The 19,889-nt window shown below is 44.7% G+C and overlaps 1 protein-coding gene across 1 annotated transcript in view; it reads right to left on the bottom strand.

The window, feature by feature from the left end:
- Nucleotides 1-19,889, bottom strand: part of JARID2 (jumonji and AT-rich interaction domain containing 2) — a 285,665-nt gene that overhangs the window by 67,062 nt on the left and 198,714 nt on the right. The window contains exon 5 of the mRNA XM_081087719.1: nucleotides 2,918-3,087. Within this exon, the coding sequence (XP_080943845.1) occupies nucleotides 2,918-3,087 (170 nt within the window). The remainder of the gene's footprint in view (nucleotides 1-2,917; nucleotides 3,088-19,889) is intronic.

Raw genomic sequence — 19,889 nt, 5'->3', positions numbered from 1 at the left:
TGTCTAGTCTTGAAATGTGAAAGCTGGGTACCGGGGTAACATTCTCACTACGTGACATATACTTGAGCAATAAGCACACCTCTCTAAGTAAGGTCCTCTCCAAACCTTCCCAAACCAAAGAAAATATTTCTTAAAATAATGCCTATATAGGCACAAACACACACAATCTTCTCTAACAATGAGTAACACCCACTCCAAAGTAACCACTTTTATAACTTAATTCCATAATTAACAGAGCAATCCTCTGACATCCTAATGGAACAAGATCATTGGATCTTAATCGCGAAAGAAAATTAAATAGTGAAATCATGACTCCAAGTTAAATCTGGCTCCAACTGCATTAAAAACCCATGTATTTACCCTGGCCCAGTAGCTCAGTTGGTTAAAGCATCGTCTGGGTACACCAAGGTTGCAGGTTCCATCCTGGTCAGGGTACATAGAAGGTTTAACCAATGAGTGCCTAAGTAAATGGAACAAAAAATCTCCCTCCCACCCACACACACACCTCCTTCCCCCCCTTCCTCAAAAAATCTATACATTTTAACTTTCCTAAGAAGCCACTCATGGTCAAAGGTAAAACACTCCCATCACCATGAACTTTCTTTACCAGAACCATTCAGCTGCTAATGACACTGTTAACCCTTGAAAGATTTCTTTAACTCAGACCCTTTCTTCTGGCGACCTGCTCCCACTCACTCTATTACTGACACCACACCACACACTACCAGTCTCACAGCTGGTCATTCTCATGCTTACCTTTTCTCTTCTCCTCACCCTTCACAGTCAGTACAGCACATCCCCTTCCCTCTTCAACCTCAACACCTAGAATCTGACAGCAAGGAGCTATGTAACTTTGAACTGGTAGAAAAGGCCCACCTACCTCATCTTCCTTTAGTCAAGGCCAAATGATTCCCAGCTGCTAAAAAATTTCTCACTGAAATACAATTATTCTCCTTCATGTCTTGAGTCTCTGAGGACTATCAATAGTCCATAATACCTAACATAAACCTTTACTCTTCATTTTCCCTTTCCTAACAATTCAGACCTAAAGCAATCAGAGAGAGAGAGCAACCAGGGAGGGAGAGGAGGAGTGACCATGGTGGCCTAGGCAGGTGTCAGACTTGAGTGAGACTAGAAGGGTCCACCTGGGGAGATGGGAGGTGGATTACACTGGAAAAGATTGATCAAATAAACAAATGCATTGCAGTTAACAGGAGCCTGGTTTCTCTCAGAATAGAAAGGAAGAAAACCGAATAAACCCTGTGGTTAAACTGAAAGTACTGGTGCTAATTCACGGATTTCAATACACAGAGACACAAATATACATCTGGATATACTAAATGAGCATGTTCCCTCCCTCCCTCCCTCCCTTCCTTCCTTCCTTTCTCTCTCTCTCTCTCTCTCCCCCTCCCCCACCCTCTCTTTCTCTCTCTCTCTCCCCCTCCCCCACCCTCTCTTTCTCTCTCTCTCTCCCCCTCCCCCACCCTCTCTTCTCTCTCTCTCTCTCTCTCCAGGTTCAGATCACCTAGGAGAAATGGCACTCTAATAGCTATGAAGTGAGCACACCTCAGGCTCAGATCTGGGCTTGTAAAGAACAACTGTCACTTAAAAAAACAACGCTCCTTGGGGAACGGGAGGATTCCAAGGCTGAGGAAAAGAACATACAAGATGAGCCTGGAACATACTGTTATGCCAGAAAGCAAGGCTGGAAGGATGACAGGGACATGTCAAAGGGACCAAAAAGCCAGCTTAAAGAGGCTCCAGTAATGATATCTAGAACAATCTAAACATCAAAACAAATAATGGTAAAAGATTATAACCCTTTGAACAGGAAACTGATCCATACTGACAGAAAATAAATAAATTGAGTTTGATGAGAAATAAAATCTAGTGTTTCAAAGAACCTCCAGACAAAATATTTATTAATTACAAGGGCTAAAAAGGTAACTTTACAATGGAGAAGCCTCAATCAAGTGATACCTTCAGTAAAAGGACAGACTGAAATTTTGTTCAACACAACAGGATGCACAGAGAAGACTGAAGAATCACTTCTGTGATATTCCAGCCCAAAATGCAAAACCCAAATCTAATAATGAGGAAACACAGACAACTCAAATATAGGATCATTCTACATCACTGAGGCACTTGAAGCCATCTAAAATGGGAGTCTGAGGATTAGGTGGTAAGTAATGTATCTTTGTGAAGGTCCTAATTTTGTTTGTTATAGATTGTCCTTATTTGAAGAAAATACACACTAATGTGTTAAGGAGCAATGGGGCATCAAGTGGAAATTTTCTCTCGAGTAGTTCAGGAAAATGTTCTTTGCACTATACTTAAATCTTGCTATAACTTATTTGAAAATGTTGGGGGGCGGGGGGGGAAGGGCATAACCCTGAATCTTAAGCCAATGACCAATAGCAAGGACCCTCTTCTTCCTGTTCACCTTCTCTCAACTAACTTCACATGGGAACTCTCCAAGTTCATGGCTTTCTAAAGCTCATCTAGACCATTCTAGTAAGAGGCTCCTCATTCTCTTTGCCAAGCTTTTTGTATTCTTCCCTCACAACTGTTAGAAAACTTAATTACTATAGTACACACTTTCCAAAATATAGCCATGTAAACCCAAACCCATCCTTTATTACAAAATTTTATCCTCAACTTGTACTGTTAATTGGTCCTGTTTCCATACATTGAACAATATTTTCACTGTTAACTATACTTAGAAATTAAGAGGCAAATTATAAAACAAAGAGAAATATGAAGACTCAAGCACCCTGGAGTGGGATTTCTCACTTTAAGCTCTACCTCAAAGCAGGCTGGGGAACTGAAAGAAGCATGCAGTGGAGTCCTGTGCGCACTGTTACTTTTACTATCAATTAGGCTGTTCCCTCCAAAACAAGCGGTAATGCAGTCTTACCTCGAAGGCAGAGAAAGGTAAGAAAATCTTCTGTCTTAGGCTTCCTTTTAGAGAGGTCAGAAATTTGAGTAGCTGGAGGGGGTAGCAATGGCTCCACTATCTTTACTGGAGTTGTGCTGGGACTATTCGGCTGAGATTGAGCAAACTTCCTTTGTGCTTGCAGCCTGGGCCTGTAAAAGGAAAAGAAAATAAAAATAAATTAAGCAGAGATCAGAGAATATAGAGCTACGTGCAGCAATAAAATTATGAAACAGAAGAGAGGAAAGACCCTATTTCAAGCAAACTCTTTACAATTAAGGTTCTATATCTCTCACACTTTCATAAACCACAGGCTGGCTTTACAAGGCAGGAAGTTTGGTTAAAAGGCTGTTTCATAACTGATATAAAGTATGTACCAACACATGCCTGTACACAGACCACTTATGTGCCTGCGTATTTCAACAACTGCTGTTTGATGACATGGGATTAATGGCTTATGGACTTCTGATTTACCCACAGTGATGAGGAAACACAAATCAGCCTGCCACAGCTATACAGCATTCTATTCATTAGCATGACGCTATCACCAACACATGATGTCCTTAATCCTGTGTCCTTACACCCAGCCCATCTTTGCTGTCCATCCATCACTGAACCTGTCTTGTACCCCAATTCTCATCACTTCTGACTCTGATTCAGCCAGACAGTCACTACACTAATTTGAAGCTTATAATGCAGAAAATACATGTATTTCTTTATCCAAAACCACTCCATCCCCACTAGATTATGGATTACCCCCTCTGGCTATAGGGTAAACCCAATGCCCTTAGTTAGAAATTCAAAAAAAACTGCCCTTAATCTACCTTTCAGGTCTCTACTCATTGCAATCCTACCTAGACACTGAACCCACAACTTATCCACTTAGTGTCTATAAACCACAATTTACAAAAACTAATATGAGACACACCTTTCTATCAACTTGAATACTAATGAACATTGGAAAAAATTTCTTTCCATCTTTCCTAACACCATAACTGACACTATAACGATAGTTCATTTCCATTTCCCTATAAGTATCCTAATGTATTTTTCCTTTATGTATAACTAACCTGACATTTATCATAAATTGTCTCATAATAAATCTCCCTCTAATTTTAAGGATCTCAATCCATAATAGAAGTAGGTACTTCTGAGACCACTTTAAACTGTCTATCCAGCCCTGCTTATACAGTTGCTCAAGAAATAGTGTTGGGGGTGGGGGGGGGGGTGGGGGGGGGCAGGCAGGACACAAAGGAGTTGTTCCATATTCTTATAACATTTGGTACTATCAGTTTTTGAAATTTTTGTCATTCCCACTCTAGTGGGGGTAAATACTACCTTATTGTTCCTTTAATTTGCAATTCCCTGAACCTAATGATATGGAGCACCTTTTCCTGTGCTTTCGGGCCATTTGTATGTCTTCTATTATAAAGTAACTATTAGTTGTTTGCTTTTATATTGAATTGTCTTTTATTATTTATTTGTAGGAGTTTATTGACTCAAAGCACACGCATGCACACATGTGTGTTTTCTAGATACCAGTCCTTTATCTAGCAGATTATGTATTGTGAGTATTTTAACCCATACTATGGCTTGCCTTTTCATTTTCTTAATAGTGTCTTTTGATGAGCAGAAATTTTGAGTTTTGATAAAATTCAATTTATCATATATTTTTCCTTTAATGCTTAGTGCTTTTTGTGTCCTCTATAAGAAATATTTGTCTGTCTCTAAAATGCAAAAATAATCTACTGTAATGTCCTCTAGAAAATTTTTATTATTCTTTTCTTAAATTAATCGGGCTGACATTGGTCAATAGGTTCATATAGGTAGGTTTCCAGTGTACATTTCTATGATACATGATCTGTATATTGCACTCTGATATATGATCTGTATACTGTTCCCAACACCCAAAGTCATATCATCTTTCATCACCATCTATTGGGCCCCCTTTATCCTTTACTACCCCCACCCTTTTCCCTCTGGTAACCACCATACTGTTGTCTGTCTATGCCTCTATGTTTAAGTTTTATATCCCACATATGAGTGAAATTACATGGTTCTTAGCTTTTTCTGACTGACTTATTTCATTTAGCATAATATTCACAAGGTCCAGTATTTAGGGGGGTGGGGGGAGGGCAAAAAGCAGCCAAGATGCAGCCCCATAGAAAGAGCTTTATCTAGATCTGTGTGAGACTGACAATGCCAGCTCAACACAAGGTTACACTGAGTATTACATCCTATATAATAAAAGCATAATATGCAAATCGACCAAATGACATAAAGACCAGTCGCTACAACACACACTGACAACCAGGGTACAGACGCTAAACGCAGGAGCTGCCCCCTGGTGGTCAGTGCGCTCCCACAGGGGGAGCACTGCTCAGCCAAAAGCCAGGCTCACAGCTGGCGAGCATAGCAGAGGTGGCAGGAGCCTCTCCCGCCTCCACTTCAGGCGGGCGGTAAAAAGCGAGGGGTCCTGGACTTCAAGAGTGAGAGGGATGTCTGACTGCTGATTTAGACCCGATCACCCTGAGGATCGGGCCTAAGCCTGCAGGTGAACATGCCCTGAAGGGCCCCGAATCGCGAGAAGGCACATTCCGCACTGAGGGACCCCCAGTGTATGAATCTTGTGCACCGGACCTCTAGTAAGAAATAAAGAGAAATCTGTTATATTTGAAAAACACAAACAATTAAGTCTTCCATTAACTACTGCTGGTATTAAGAATATTAAGTATTGCCCAGCCAGTGTGATACAGTGGTTGAATGCTGACCTATGAACCAGGAGACCATAGTTCGATTCCCTGTCAGACCACATGCCCAGCTCAATCCCCAGCAGGGGGCATACAGAAGGCAGCCAATCAATGTTTCTCTCTCTTTCTCCCTTCCTCTCTGAAATCAATAAAAATATTTAAAATAGGTATTTTAACTACTGACATTCAAAATACATAACATTATCTGATTTCAGAGAGACAGAGAGAGAGAGAGACAGGCAGACAGAGACATCCATTTGCTGTCCAACTTATTTATATACTGGAGGTCCAGTGCACAAATTCGTGCATGGGTGGGGGCCGGTCGAAGGGAGGGACTACAGGCTGATGGGGGCACATTGGGGGCGGGGCCTGCCAGGGTGGGGGCAGGGGGTGCCCAGCCACCCTGCCCTTGATTGGGGTGTGGGAGTGGCCAATGGGGAGCAGGGCAGCCTTCGGGGGGGAGGGGGGGGGCCCGCGGGAGGTTGGCCAGCCGGCCCCACTCCTGATCAGGCAGGTTTCTAGCCTCAGTGGGCATCATAACGACTGCTCGTTACAGCGTTCTGGTCGCTGGCTTTTTTTTTTTTTTACAGAGAGGAAGGGAGAGGGATAATTAGAAACATCAATGAGAAACATAAATCAGCTGCCTCCTGCACATGCCCTACTGGAGATGTGCCCGCAACCAAGGTACATGCCCTTGACTAGAATCGAACCTGGGACCCTTCAGTCTGCAGGCCGACGCTCTAGCCACTGAGCCAAACCAGTTAGGGCCCAGTCACTGGCTTTTTATATATATAGATAGATTCATTGGTTGATTCCTGTATGTGCCCTTACTGGGACTGAACCCACAACCTTGGCATACAGGGACGACGCGCTGACCAAGTGAGCTACCTGGCCAGGGCCCCAAAATACGTAACGTTTTAAATTAACTTTCTAGTATTTAACAAAATACTACAGCCCTAACCGGTTTGGCTCAGTGGATAGAGCGTTGGCCTGTGGACGGAAGGTCCCAGGTTCGATTCCAGTCAAGGGCATGTACCTTGGTTATGGGTACATCCCCAGTAGGGGGTTTGCAGGAGGGCAGCTGGTTGATGTTTCTCTCTCATTGATGTTTCTAAGTCTCTATCCCTCTCCCTTCCTCTTATGTAAAAAAAATCAATAAAATATATTTTTTTAAAAATACTACAGCAAAATGCACTCACCCAGTTTTTTCCTTTGTAAAGCAAAACAGCTTTAAATTTAGCTTCCTATAAGTCCTGACCAATCTCTCTACCCCTCACCTCCCCTACCACCCATAAAAAGCACTATTGTACAGATCACATTCCTGGTGCAAACTGACATTTGATCAAAAGAGAGACAGCATGACCACTATGTACTTGCTGGCAACCTTCAGTCCTTAAAATCTGCAAGTATAACAGAGCTGATCAAAAGAATTTTGGAACCCATGACAACCAAGTGAATGAAACAGCCACATTAACAAAGGAGAGGCAGAAAGCTCTACAAGTTTAACTATTTCCCAAATGTTAACAATGGTTAGGGAATAAGGCAATGCCACTGTCCCTATGTTATGGGGAACAAGGATCTTTTTTGCAACAAACTGACTGACTGCCTGGATATCCTAGTAAGACGAGATAGCCATAGAGTGTGTGAAGAAGCTACTAAGCCCAAAGGAGTGAACTTCACAGAGAGAGAGAGTGACTTCAGGGTGGTGGTTCTCAAATTGAGTGAGGACTACTTTTGTGTTTGGAGATTTTTCCCCCTTTACTTTTGCAAATAGATATTTTTATAATCAATGCCAATCAAACTGGAGGGTGGGGAGACAAAATTTTAGTAAGACAAACACAAGCCAAATTATTTATTAGATTCAACAGCCATAAAATCACACTGTCAAACTGCCTTAAGTTTCTAAAAAGCTCTCTCAATTTCGGTGTTCCACTCACTGGCAGCAGGCTGAGCTGTGCCTGGAACAGCACTGCTTAAAAGGAAGCACAAGACCAGGAAACACAGCTCCGTTCCAATAGTCACAGCCCTGCAGCGCAATGCCACCCACGGGTGGACTGACCCCAGCGTAACTACCTCTTCTCCCAACAAAGCTCCCCCTCTTCATCATCCACCCCTCCTGGTTAAAAGAAAACCTGGTCATTTCACTCTACTAAAAACTTGTTTAATTGGTAATTTTATAATCTGTATACTTTTGTTTAAATGGACACAGCTCACCCTCTGAGCACTGTAGGGTTTTACAGAAACCCAGGTGGATGTGAGCAGGATGTTCTTTGTTTATTGCTTTTTCAAAAGTTACCAACAACAAATGCTACACATTATGAGAAGTCAGCACAGCCATAATAAAAAAAAAAAAACACCAAACACGGACGAGGCACAGATGACAGAGGGGGACATCATGAGCTACTTTACAATCTCAGGACCTCAAAGATAGACTGTTCCTACTAGTGTTTAAATAAAAGGACGTTTTTCCTGATGACTTTCTCAGTGAGACTATGAAAAATAAGGCAATAACAGATTAAAAAGTGGCAGTAAAATAAATGACCTCTCAGAGGAATATGCCACGCTCCCAAGTGATTAAGTATTTGTGAGAACCAGAAGAAAGCAGGAACAAAAGAACAAGACAAACCAGTATCTTTTTTAGAGGCCAGAAGAATCTGTACTTTGCAACAAAAAGAGCAGGTCTGCGGTTTGGCTCTTTCTCCTACAGTCCCAGGAGGATTACAAAGGTGTTGACTTTGCTTTGCTGGCCCCACATAACAAAAGAGCTTGAATGACACAGTTTACAGGCCAAATCCATGGAACAGGTACTATTGGCCACAGGTATGTTTGAGAGATAGATGATTCATTCCAGAAGATCTGATACAAGGAACTGAGTGTATGTTATCTCAAATCAGTAAAAAAAGAAAGAAAAATGGGGGGAGGGGGGGTAGGCAGGTGCATATATACTAAAGAAGCAGAACAGCCGAAACCGGTTTGGCTCAGTGGATAGAGCGTCAGCCTGCGGACTGAAAGGTCCCAGGTTCGATTCCGGTCAAGGGCATGTACCTGGGTTGCGGGCATATCCCCAGTAGGAGATGTGCAGGAGGCAGCTGATTGATGTTTCTCTCTCATCGATGTTTCTAACTATCTCTCTCCCTTCCTCTCTGTAAAAAATCAATAAAATATATTTAAAAAAAAAAAAAGCAGAACAGCCACCTCTGGAGGTGTTGGCACCTCTGGAGACCTTGGTGGCAGAGCTGAGGGGAGGCAGGCCATCAGACAACGCAGGCTGAAGAAAGAAGTGTGGCTCTGGGAGCACCTGATCATCCCCAGAAGCAAGCAAGCAACGCCATATATCCACCCACTGCAGCATTTACTTCACCCACTCCTTCCACCAGCTGACTGGCATCTTAACCAGAAACAACATCTTCCATTCCCTTACTAGAGCAAAAACGCTCTAATATGGAAATATTGTTTGAACTACGGAGGTTCAGTGTCTTCAGGAGGAAGAGAGTATGGGATTCCTGGGGTTGAAGAAAAAACAGCATGTGGGGCCTCCAAAGCCATTCGGCCTGAGTTTAGCCAGGATAGCCCTTAATGCCCACTGGTAATAGTACACAGAAATGCCAGAACACAGACAATACAGAGGGTGTTTGTCATTCGTGCAAATGTCAGAAGAATCAACTAGAGCACAATTCACTTCCACGTTTGATTTTTATTGATCAAGGAAGGTGTTTCCCCTACAGAAACCTCCTCCATTGTAGGAACTCTAGGTGTGGCCTTGAGTCAAAGAACCAACTAAACTCTCAGCAAGCCAAGTCATACAGATCAAATAAACATAAACCAACTGAGCTATGACGGCCAACCTCCCGCGGCCCCTCCTCCGAACCTAGGCAGGGCCCATGGCCAACCTCCCACAGCCTCTCCCACCCCATTGACGATGGGATGGCCAGCCAGCCAACGTCCTGCGGCCCTTCCCCCCATCAGGATCTGCCCCTGATCACCCCCTACCCCAACTGGGGGTGGGGCCAGCTGGCCAACCACCTGTGGCCCTCGCCCCGCCCAGCCCCATCCCCGATGGGCCCCTCACCCAGCCATCTCCGCCCCCAATCAGCCCCTCCACACCAATTTGAGACGGGCCACCCAGCCAATCACCCGTGGCCCCTCCCCCCAGCTGCCCCGGCGTTGATCAGCCCCAATTAATTTCATATAGGATAAAAACCTGAAAATTTTAATAGAAACAAAGAAGCCAAATGTTAAGATCCAATACCCATTAATGATAACAACTTTTGGTCAAATATAATTAGGAAGGTATTTTCATAAACTGAAAAGAATATCTATAAAAATAAAAATATCAAATTTAATATTAATGAAATTAAAAAAAGGTAGCAGTTTTGTATATGTCTAAAATCCAAAGGAGATTTCAGATAAGCTTTCCCCTATAATAAAGGAGTGATATGCAAATTGACCGTCACACCCTTGCACAAGATGGCCACTAGAAGATGGCCTGCAGGGGAGGGCAGTTAGGGGCGACCAGGCCTGCAGGAGAGGGCAGTTGGGGGCGACCAGGCCAGAGGGGACAGGTAGTTGAGGGCGATCGGGCCGGCAGGGAAGCAGTTAGGCGTTGATCAGGCTGGCAGAGGACTGGTTTTGGGGTGATCAGGCTGGCAGGGGAATGGTTTGGGGGTGATCAGGCTGGCAAGCAGAAGCAGTTAGGGGCAATCAGGCTGGCAGGCAGGTGAGTGGTTGGGAGCCAGAGGTCCCGGATTGTGAGAAGGATGTCCAAGAGGGAACAGGCAGTCGGACATCACCCGAGGGGTCCCAGGTTGGAAAAGGTGCAGGCTGGGTTGAGGGACAGCCTCCCAAGTGCACAAACTTTGTGCACTGGGCCTCTAGTCTAATCTAATAAAAGAGAAACGTGGTAATTGGCGTACGACCGCTACCCTTCCCATTGGCTAATCAGGGAGATATGCAAATTAACTGTCAGCCAAGATGGCAGCCGGCAGCCAGGCAGCTTGAAACTAACATGAGGCTTGCTTGCTTGCTTCAGTGACGGAGGAAACCAACGTTCCCCGCCTGCAGTTTCAAACACTGTAACAAATATAGAAGCTAAAAAAAAACACCCAGAAACCAGCTTTCAGCGAGCTGGGATCTCATAGCTGGAGTCAGAGCTGGAGTTACACATTGTTTCGATTACCTACTTTCAGCAGTGGGGGCCTAAGAGCTGGAGCCTCAGAGCTAAAGCTGGCCCAGAATTAAAAAAAAGAAAAAGAAAAAAAGGAGCGGTTGGGAGCTTCCATAACCCGCCAGCCTGAAAACAGCCCTAGCCCCTCACCCAGACTGGCCAGGCACCCCAGTGGGGACCCCCACCCTGAAGGGTGTGTGACCAGCTGCAAACAGCCATCATCCCCTCACCCAGGCTGGCCAGGCACCCAACTGGGGACCCCCACCCTGATCCAGGACACCCTTCAGGGCAAACCAGCCGGCACCCACCCGTGCACCAGGCCTCTACCCTATATAGTAAAAGGGTAATATGCCTCCCGGCACCGGGATCAGCGTGAAGGGGGCAGCGCACAAACCCCCTGATCGCCCTGCGGCTTTGTGTGGAACAGGGCGCGGGGCCACAACCTCCCTATCCACCCTGCTCTGTTCGTGACAGGGGAAGGCGCCCAGCCCCCTGATCAGCCCTGCTCTGTGCCTGATGGGGGGAGCTCCCCAACCCCCTGATCGCCCTGCAGCTGTGTGTGTGACAGGGTGCGGCGCCCCAACCCCCTGATCAGCCCTGCTCTGTGGGTGACAGGGGGCAGCGCACCAACCACCCCCCCCCCCCACAGGCCTTGGTCTGTGTGTGATGGGGTAGAGCCATAACCTCCCCATCGGCCCTGCCCTGAGTGTGACAGTGGTGTCGCCCCAACCCCCTGATCAGCCCTGCTCTGTGGGTGATAGAGGGTGGCGCCCCGACCCCCTGATGGGCCCTGCTCTGTTCGTGACAGGGTACAGAGCCCCAACCCCCGTGATGGGCCCTGCTCTGTGAGTGACGGGGGCAGTGCCCCAACCCCCTGATTGGCCCTGCTCTGTGCGTGACAGGGGGTGGCGCCGCAACCTCCCCATCGACCCTGCCTTGAGTGTGACAGGGATGGTGCCCCAACCCCCCAATTGGCTCTACCCTGAGCGTGACTGAGGGTGGCATCACACCTCCCGATTGCCCTGCTCTGTGCATGACAGGGGGCGGCGCCCCAACTCCCCAACTGGCCCTGCTCTGAGCCCGACCAGGGGCTGCACTTAGGGATTGGGCCTGCCCTCTGCCACCCGGGAGCAGGCCTAAGCCAGCAGGTCGTTATCTCCCGAGGTGTCCCAGACTGCGAGAGGGCACAGGCCAGGCTGAGGGACCCCCCTCCCCCCCGAGTGCACAAATTTTTGTGCACCGGGCCTCTAGTCATAATAATAAAAGGCTAATATGCAAATAGTCATCATGCAGTGACGTGTAACGACCCATCAGCAGGGACCTGAGGCTGCGTGGCACCTGCCCAGGGTGGGGGACCTCAGGCTGTGCCCTCTACCTGGCGGGGCTTGACGGGGGACCTGAGGCTTCAGGCCCCGCCCAGCCAGGGACCTGAGGCCATGCCGCCCAGCAGGGCTTGACGGGGGACCTGAGCATTCGCCCCCACCCAGCAGCGGGCTGGGGAACCTGTTACTTTTTTTTTTTTTGGGGGGGGGGGGGGGGGTCAGGGCTGTTACCTTTTATGGAGGTCATTTCTGCTTCCCTATTTAAAATTCCCCTTCTCAGAGACAAAACCACCTTAAACTAATATGTTCTCCTCACCATGACCTGCTACTTAACCACAATTCCATTCCTCTGACATTCTGTGGGCCCAACAGAGAAGGCTCTACTGCAGTCTCCTCTTTATGACCTACGAATTTGTGCATGGGTAGGGTCTGGCCAGCCGGCCCCACCCCCAATTGGGGTGTTGGGGGCCCATCGGGGCAGGATCAAGCTGGTTGGCAGCCACAGTGCGCGGCATAGCCACCGGTCATCCCAGTCGTTCTGTCGTTCTGGTTGCTGGGCTTTTATAGATATAGGTATCTGCATCAAAGACAAGACTCCACAAGCACGGAGGAGCAGCAGAGCACCACACCACTATACCACTTACAAACCACACCATTCATCCTTCTTTCTTTAGGAATTACACGATTAAACACATGAATGATTCTGAGCAGAGGGGCAGACTAAATGACAATCCAGGTGCCAGGGAGACCTGGGTGGATCTGAAACAGAACGAACAGCAACAGAAGAGGGAAGGACATGGTGTCTTGCCCACTTATTGGCCATCCCAGTGTAAGTCTACCCAAAGGTTCTGGCAGTCAGTTTCATGAGGAATCAGATTCATCTACTAAGCATCTGCCCCTGTCGTCACAATTTCTACCATCACCACAGTCATTACTTACTAAAAATTTACTGAGCCACTTGCCCATTATAAGCTTCATCACAAGAGCCAAACAAGATCTGGTTCTGGCTGTTAACCATGAAGCACAGGTGCCATCCCACCACGAGGCATGCAGCTGTGGTCATGGGAAGATGGCCATGCCACACACCCCTGCACACAGGACCACCACATATCAGAGATCGTCTGTACCTCTAGATCCAGCTGCATGCCGGGAGTGGGGGGTAGGGGATCAATCTTCCTCCTCTTTCTCTGCCACTTGCTAAAATACACACGAGAAGGCATTCTTTTTCTCCTGAGATGTCTCTCATTTAAATTTAGTTAGCACAGTCAACAGCCAAAAATTATTTTGCTTGACCACTTATAATCTTGTCCAAAAATGCCTTCAAATTATTTTATATTTATTTAGATTTTTTTTCAACGCAAAGCACCTTTACGGGAACAAAGAAACACAAAAATAAGCACTGTTATTATTTTTGAAAGTTACAAGTAAACTGCAAAGCGATGCTTTGTAAAAAACTCCACCAATGAAATGACAAAGTCTGATGCCAAATATTTTTTGTCTTGTAATAAAACCCTCTGTGTGTCCCCTCCTTCCCTCCTCAAATCATGCATTCAGATGCTTCTCAGGCAGTGTGCCATCAGAAGTCTCACAAGAGGGAGGCACCGTTCCTCCAGGTTTCCTCTGGGGTTATCTACAGGATAGAGTTAACCAGCTTACTGCTATCTCTGCACTCAATCTCTAGGACAGCTCTAACTATGGCACAAAAGCAATTTCTAGGTTAATTAAATTCCATTTCTGTCCAGGATTTCTGATAGTTTACAAACCTGAGAAAGACACAGTGTATGTGTACAATCTGGATGGAGAAAGCAGAAGCAAGAGGGAGTAGGCGATTTAAAGAAATGCCCAGCTGGTCCCTTGTTGAGGGACATGTAAGCCATTTTATTAACCCAATTTTCCAATATTAAAAACATAAGCTAGTAAATCCAATTATTCAGATTATAACTCAATTCTAAACCAAGAGCAAGGAATGGGATGGGAGAGTCTGTTCATTCAAAAAATAAGACATGTTGTGTCTGGCAAATACAAAATGACCAGCATGGCTGCACTCTTTGTACCGGTGTGGGCCAGACCCTGAAGCTATGCCAACTTGCTGAAAGGCCTATTCAAAAAAAATTTCCTGTGTTTCCATCCCCAAAATAATTACCCACTCTATTCTACCCCCAGACACACACACACTACAAACCTGGCAGCTACTCAAAGAAACAAGAGTGTGCCCATGTGTGTGCATGCACAAACACACTGGTGATTGTGGGGGGTCGGGCAGGAGACATCCCCTAACCAGGGCAAGCTGCCCATCAAATTCAAATGCAAGTGCAGTTGCGGAAAAACCACACAGAGTGGTTGTAAACATCCTGTATAGTAAGGAGAAAATAAACACATCCTCAAGTGAACCCAGAGGCTAAGCACAGACCAACTCTCAAGCAAGAAGCACTGGCAATGAACTGTACCCTGTATGCTCAACCCCCACCCTGCTCCATAGCTGCAACAGGTTGAGAGGATGTCACACAATGGAGATCAAGCACAGGGAAGCCAGCAGGCTCCAGGACAGCTTGCTTCACAGAGTGCCTGCTTCATGGTATTTCTGGAGACCTCATATTGGTTCAGAGGCCTCATTTCTTGCTCTATATGTAAACAGATGAAATAGTTTGTTTATGCTAAAAAACCACAGAATGTTAAATATGTGCAGCACTTGTCTTAATTAAATTAGATGGGCTATTTTATAGTGGAAGTTTGTTATTAACTGGATTTACCTAAAACTTTTTTGGTTCAATCCCCTCAAAATGAATCCTAGGAAGTTTTGCTTGGTCAGAGGGGTAATAAGGAAAAGAACAATGCGTCACACACCTGGGCTTTAGTGCAGCCCACCTGCAACCCAGGGCAAGCTGGGCATCTATTTCCTAATTTTTTTAAAAAGGAGGGGGATGCCCTGGCCGGTTTGGCTCAGTGGATAGAGCGTCAGCCTGCAGACTCAAGGGTCCCGGGTTCGATTCCAGTCAGGGGCATGTACCTTGGTTGCGGGTACATCCCCAGTGGGGAGTGTGCAGGAGGCAGCTGATCGATGTTTCTCCCTTGTCGATGTTTCTGACTCTCTATCCCTCTCCCTTCCTCTCTGTAAAAAACCAATAAAATATTTTTTTTAGAAAAAAAAAAAGGAGGGGGACTATGTAAAGGAGAAAACTACGGCTCCCTCTATGTCCAATCTCCTCTGACTTCATCTATAAAACCTGAGTATAGTAATTCCTGTTATAATTCCTCTGGATATAAGATTTCATAATTCAAGGTGAGACATACTGATCTTTTGCCTGTGCCCAGTGGGAAATCAGAATCTTAAATCTCTAAAATGCCTGTGTTGCTAAGCTACAGATTCCCAGCGCCAACTTCCTAACTATACCCTGTCAGGCAAAACAACAAAAGCTTTAACTTTCAAATTCTGATTTAATCTATAACTTTCAGATTCTGATTTATGTATACTTACTGTCTGGTACTTTAGAAGATGGGGGTGGGGAAATTTTCAATGTGCATAAATTTTTAAAAATACAGCACAATTCCAAAAGTTGTCCCATAATTCCCTTAAACTATTAAATAGTAACAATATTCTCTATACTTGGCTTCCTTAAGACTTAATAGTTCCAATTAGGAATAAGTTACTCATCTTGCAAAACATTAACATCCTTCAGAATCCTGAGACATCCTTAGGAATTCTAACATAACTACTTAAAAATATATTTATCAACTCTACCAATGAAAAAGTCAGCCCAAGGAGAAGGCAAGCACAGCAAACCTATACCTTAGAAGGTGTTCCAATTGCTCACAAACACTGCACTACCTCCGAACTTAGGCACTGGGAATCAGGCATCAAAGAAATTGGTGAGCCTTTATTTTTCTTCTATTCAGGGAAAAGGATTAAGGTAGAGGAAGGAGAAGAGAACATCAAAAGTCAGTGACAGTACTAAATATCTATAAGCTATGTGCAGCATCTTCCCAAGCAAAACATTATTGGGCACAAATCTCAGGTGGACAGGGAGATACCACACAGATGGTATAAAAAGTAATTTGCAGCACAGCTTTTAATTCAATTAATTAAAAGTATGCAATTATGTTTTTTTAAATCTTATGCAGCATCTTACAATGTTAAAAAACCATGGCTTCCTGGAAATCACGACTGTCGTGATCAAGGAAATATTTGACATTGACTTCTTTTGTGTTCCAGAAAGAAACCATGTCAAATTTGAGAGGGATCATTGTTAATCAACAATTAAAGCAGCAACAAAGCCCTTTTGTTCTGTCAGTCACAAATGTCGCATGTGTTAGAGTTTACCACCTATGGGAAGCTGCCTGTTCTGCCACCCCCAGGGAGCATAACCATCTTCTTTCCAGGGGTCCAATTCCAAATCCAGGATCTGAGAGCCCCAAATGCCATTCTCCACAAAGACTGTCATTTTCAGGTCTATCTTAAGCAAAAACTGGATCTTACAGCAGAGAAAGTTTTAAAAAGGGTAAAAAGAATCAGAAGAACAGCACATGAAAGTTAAGGATCTGGCCAAAGAAATCCCTAATACATTATTATGGTTACAAGGTGTGAACAAATTATCTAAAGCACATTCAGTTTTAAAAGTCTCAACGAGCCAGTTAAAATGGTAATCTGCCTTTCCACTCTCTCGAGGTTGGGTTGCCAATTTTGTTTTTAAAATATTATTGCAACAAAACCCCGTGCAGTTTCTCAATTAGGTTACTCAATACCAATTGTGAACTGCCAGAAATCTCCACAAATCCTGGCTAAGATGATGGTTGAATAAGGAGAATGAATGACTTTGTGAGGCAAGAATCGTGTTTTAGTTCCTTCTTAAGGGAAAAAAGAAAAATATATGAAGAAACAAAACCCAGCAGAATCCAAAGGGTGTAACTGAAAAGTCGATCCTGTAGACTTCCCACCACAAACATTCTCAATGGAGCTGCACGGTGGACCAGATTCTAAGCTCCATCAGCACGTGAGAGAACGACGCACAAAGGCCGTGCTCAGAATGCAGACTGGTCCTGACAGACAGCTAGTCCTGCAATAATCTGGAGAAGACTTTGGCTTCTCGTATCCTCTGCCTCCCACACAGCAGATCTGCTAACAGAGTTCTGCTTTATTAAAGAGTGACAAAATAGAAAAGAGAAGCTGGGCAACTCCCCGCCTATTAGATATCCCATGCAGTAGCCAACAAGCACCAATAGGTGGCAATAAAGAGTCTTTAGACTCCAGCTCTGGGACCACCAACCACTAAGTCGGTGGTTCTCAACCTGTGGGTCGCGACCCCTTTGGGGGTCAAACGACCCTTTCACAGGGGTCACCTAAGACCATCGAAAAACACATATATAATTACATATTGTTTTTGTGATTAATCACTATGCTTTAATTATGTTCAATTTGTAACAATGAAATTGGGGGTCACCACAACATGAGGAACTGTATTAAAGGGTCGCGGCATTAGGAAGGTTGAGAACCACTGCACTAGGGGAAAAGGACTTCTGACACACGGATTTATGCCAAACCCCAGCATTAACCAATTTTTAGGACCTGTGTTGAAATCTGAGGAGAGCTCAGACACCAGCCACTATTGATGGAAAGTAGTATAGAAACAATATTAGCAATATCCTTTCATCCCATCAGCCCAATCTCAATTCAAGTTCCTTGCTTGTATGGAAAATACAAAGAAACTCACAATCCAGCATTTTATACACTAAACAATATACCTGGGGCAAAAGTCCACAACATGGTTTACTGAAATAGTGATTTTTACCACCAAAAAAGATTTTAAAAAGACAAAACTAAAGTAATGCATGAGGGTTCCTTCATTTGGGGCTGACAAAGATATTACCGTATTTTTCTGTGTATAAGACGCTACTTTTTTTTCTAAAATCATTAGACTGAAAATCCAGGGGTGTCTTATACACAAAAGTCAGTAGAGGAGGGAGCTGCGCCAGTGCATAGCTGCCCACACCTTGTCAAATGTGCTTTCTCCAATCACAAGCCTTATTGTTACTGATGTCAGCTGATGCTGTCATTGGAGGTGGAGAGAGCGCAGATGCAACAGGGACCAGACGGTTCTGAGCCCACAAAGATGTCAAAAAATAAAAAGATAAATAGCCCTAGCTGGTTTGGCTCAGTGGATAGAGCATCAGCCTGTGGACTGAAGGGTCTCAGGTTCAATTCTGGTCAAGGGCACATGCCCAAATTGTGGGCTTGATCCCCAGCTGGGGGTGTGCAGGAGGCGGCTGATCAATGATTCTCTCTCATCGTTGATGTTTCTATCTCTCTCTCCCTCTCCCTTCCTCTCTGAAAATCAAATATATATATATGATAAATATCGGTAATTTTGTCTTATTCTGCAAAATTCAAACTGAATGTAATCAACTATGCAAAGGAGCATGGAAATAGAGCTGCAGAGAGACAATTTGGACCTCTTCCCACTGAGTGTATGATCAGACAGTGGAGAAAATAGGAAGAACAACTTCTTAAGATGCCAAAAAAGAAGGCCTTAAGATGAAAACCAGCAAAATGTTTAATATATTGATTTCTTAATTTTGGGTTGAAAAAGTGGGGGCATCTTATACAAAGAGGCGTCTTATACACAAAAAAATATGGTAAGTAGGCTGAAGCATAATCTTGTGCAGTTTCAAAGTATGGGGTGCCACTTGAGTTATTACCAACCAAAATGGGGAGTGCAGCCTGTTGTATAATAAAAAGTTTCCTTCACCACAATTCACATGGTCTCTTCCGAACGTTTATAAAAGAGGTCTAGATTTTTATGACAATTGCCTAAAAATGAGGAAACATGATCATAATTAAAGAATCTGCTAATAGCTCATGAACATAAGAGCGATTATCCTCCTTTATACTGTTTGGGCTTTGTAATCCTATAGTAATGGCACATCCTCTCACTGGAAAATGGGACCTCATGCAGCACCATCTCAGGTGCCTTGTCACTGGCAGCTGTCACGATGAATCTAGGGAGACATACCAGTGGCATGGAAATTTAAATAAAAACCAAGGAAACTGTATCAGTTCAAAGTAAGCAAAAGGGAATCAAGGTATAGAAATCACTTTCCTTCCTAAGGGTGCTAAGAATATCCTCCAAACAATGCTGAATTTCTCCTCCCGTTCAGGGTTGCACAGGGTGGCTGCATGTCAAGCCAGGAAGCAGAAACAACTTTCCAAAGGGCATTTGCTGAATTAAGCCACACCAAGTGATCACTTGAACTAGACAACCAGGGGAATGAAGGAAAAGGTGGTGGGGCCAATGCATACCTTCCAACTCAGGACATTCTACCTCCTTTACTTTCTTTTTTTTTTTAAATATATTTTATTGATTTTTTTTTTACAGAGAGGAAAGGAGAAGGATAGAGAGTTAGAAACATCGATCAGCTGTCTCCTGCATGCCCCCTACTGGGGATGTGCCCGCAGCCAAGGTACATGCCCTTGACCGGAATCGAACCTGGGACCCTTGAGTCCGCAGGCCGACGCTCTATCCACTGAGTCAAACCAGTTAGGGCTCCTTTACTTTCTTAATAATCATCCCCCAACCTAAGACCCTCTAAGCAGTATAAAAGCCCTCCCAGTTATCCCTCATCAGCCCCAGGCAGGACCAGTCTAACTGCAGCCTATGAGCCCATAGGCTGCCTACCTGGCAAGAGCAGATGATAAGCAAAACTGACTCACTAAACATCTGAAGGAC

Source organism: Myotis nattereri, assembly GCF_964212035.1.
Source record: "Myotis nattereri genome assembly, chromosome: 3".
In the NCBI taxonomy this organism is placed as follows: Eukaryota; Metazoa; Chordata; class Mammalia; order Chiroptera; family Vespertilionidae; genus Myotis; species Myotis nattereri.
Note: the sequence above shows the minus strand (reverse complement) of the source record. Positions and strands in the feature narration are given on the sequence as shown.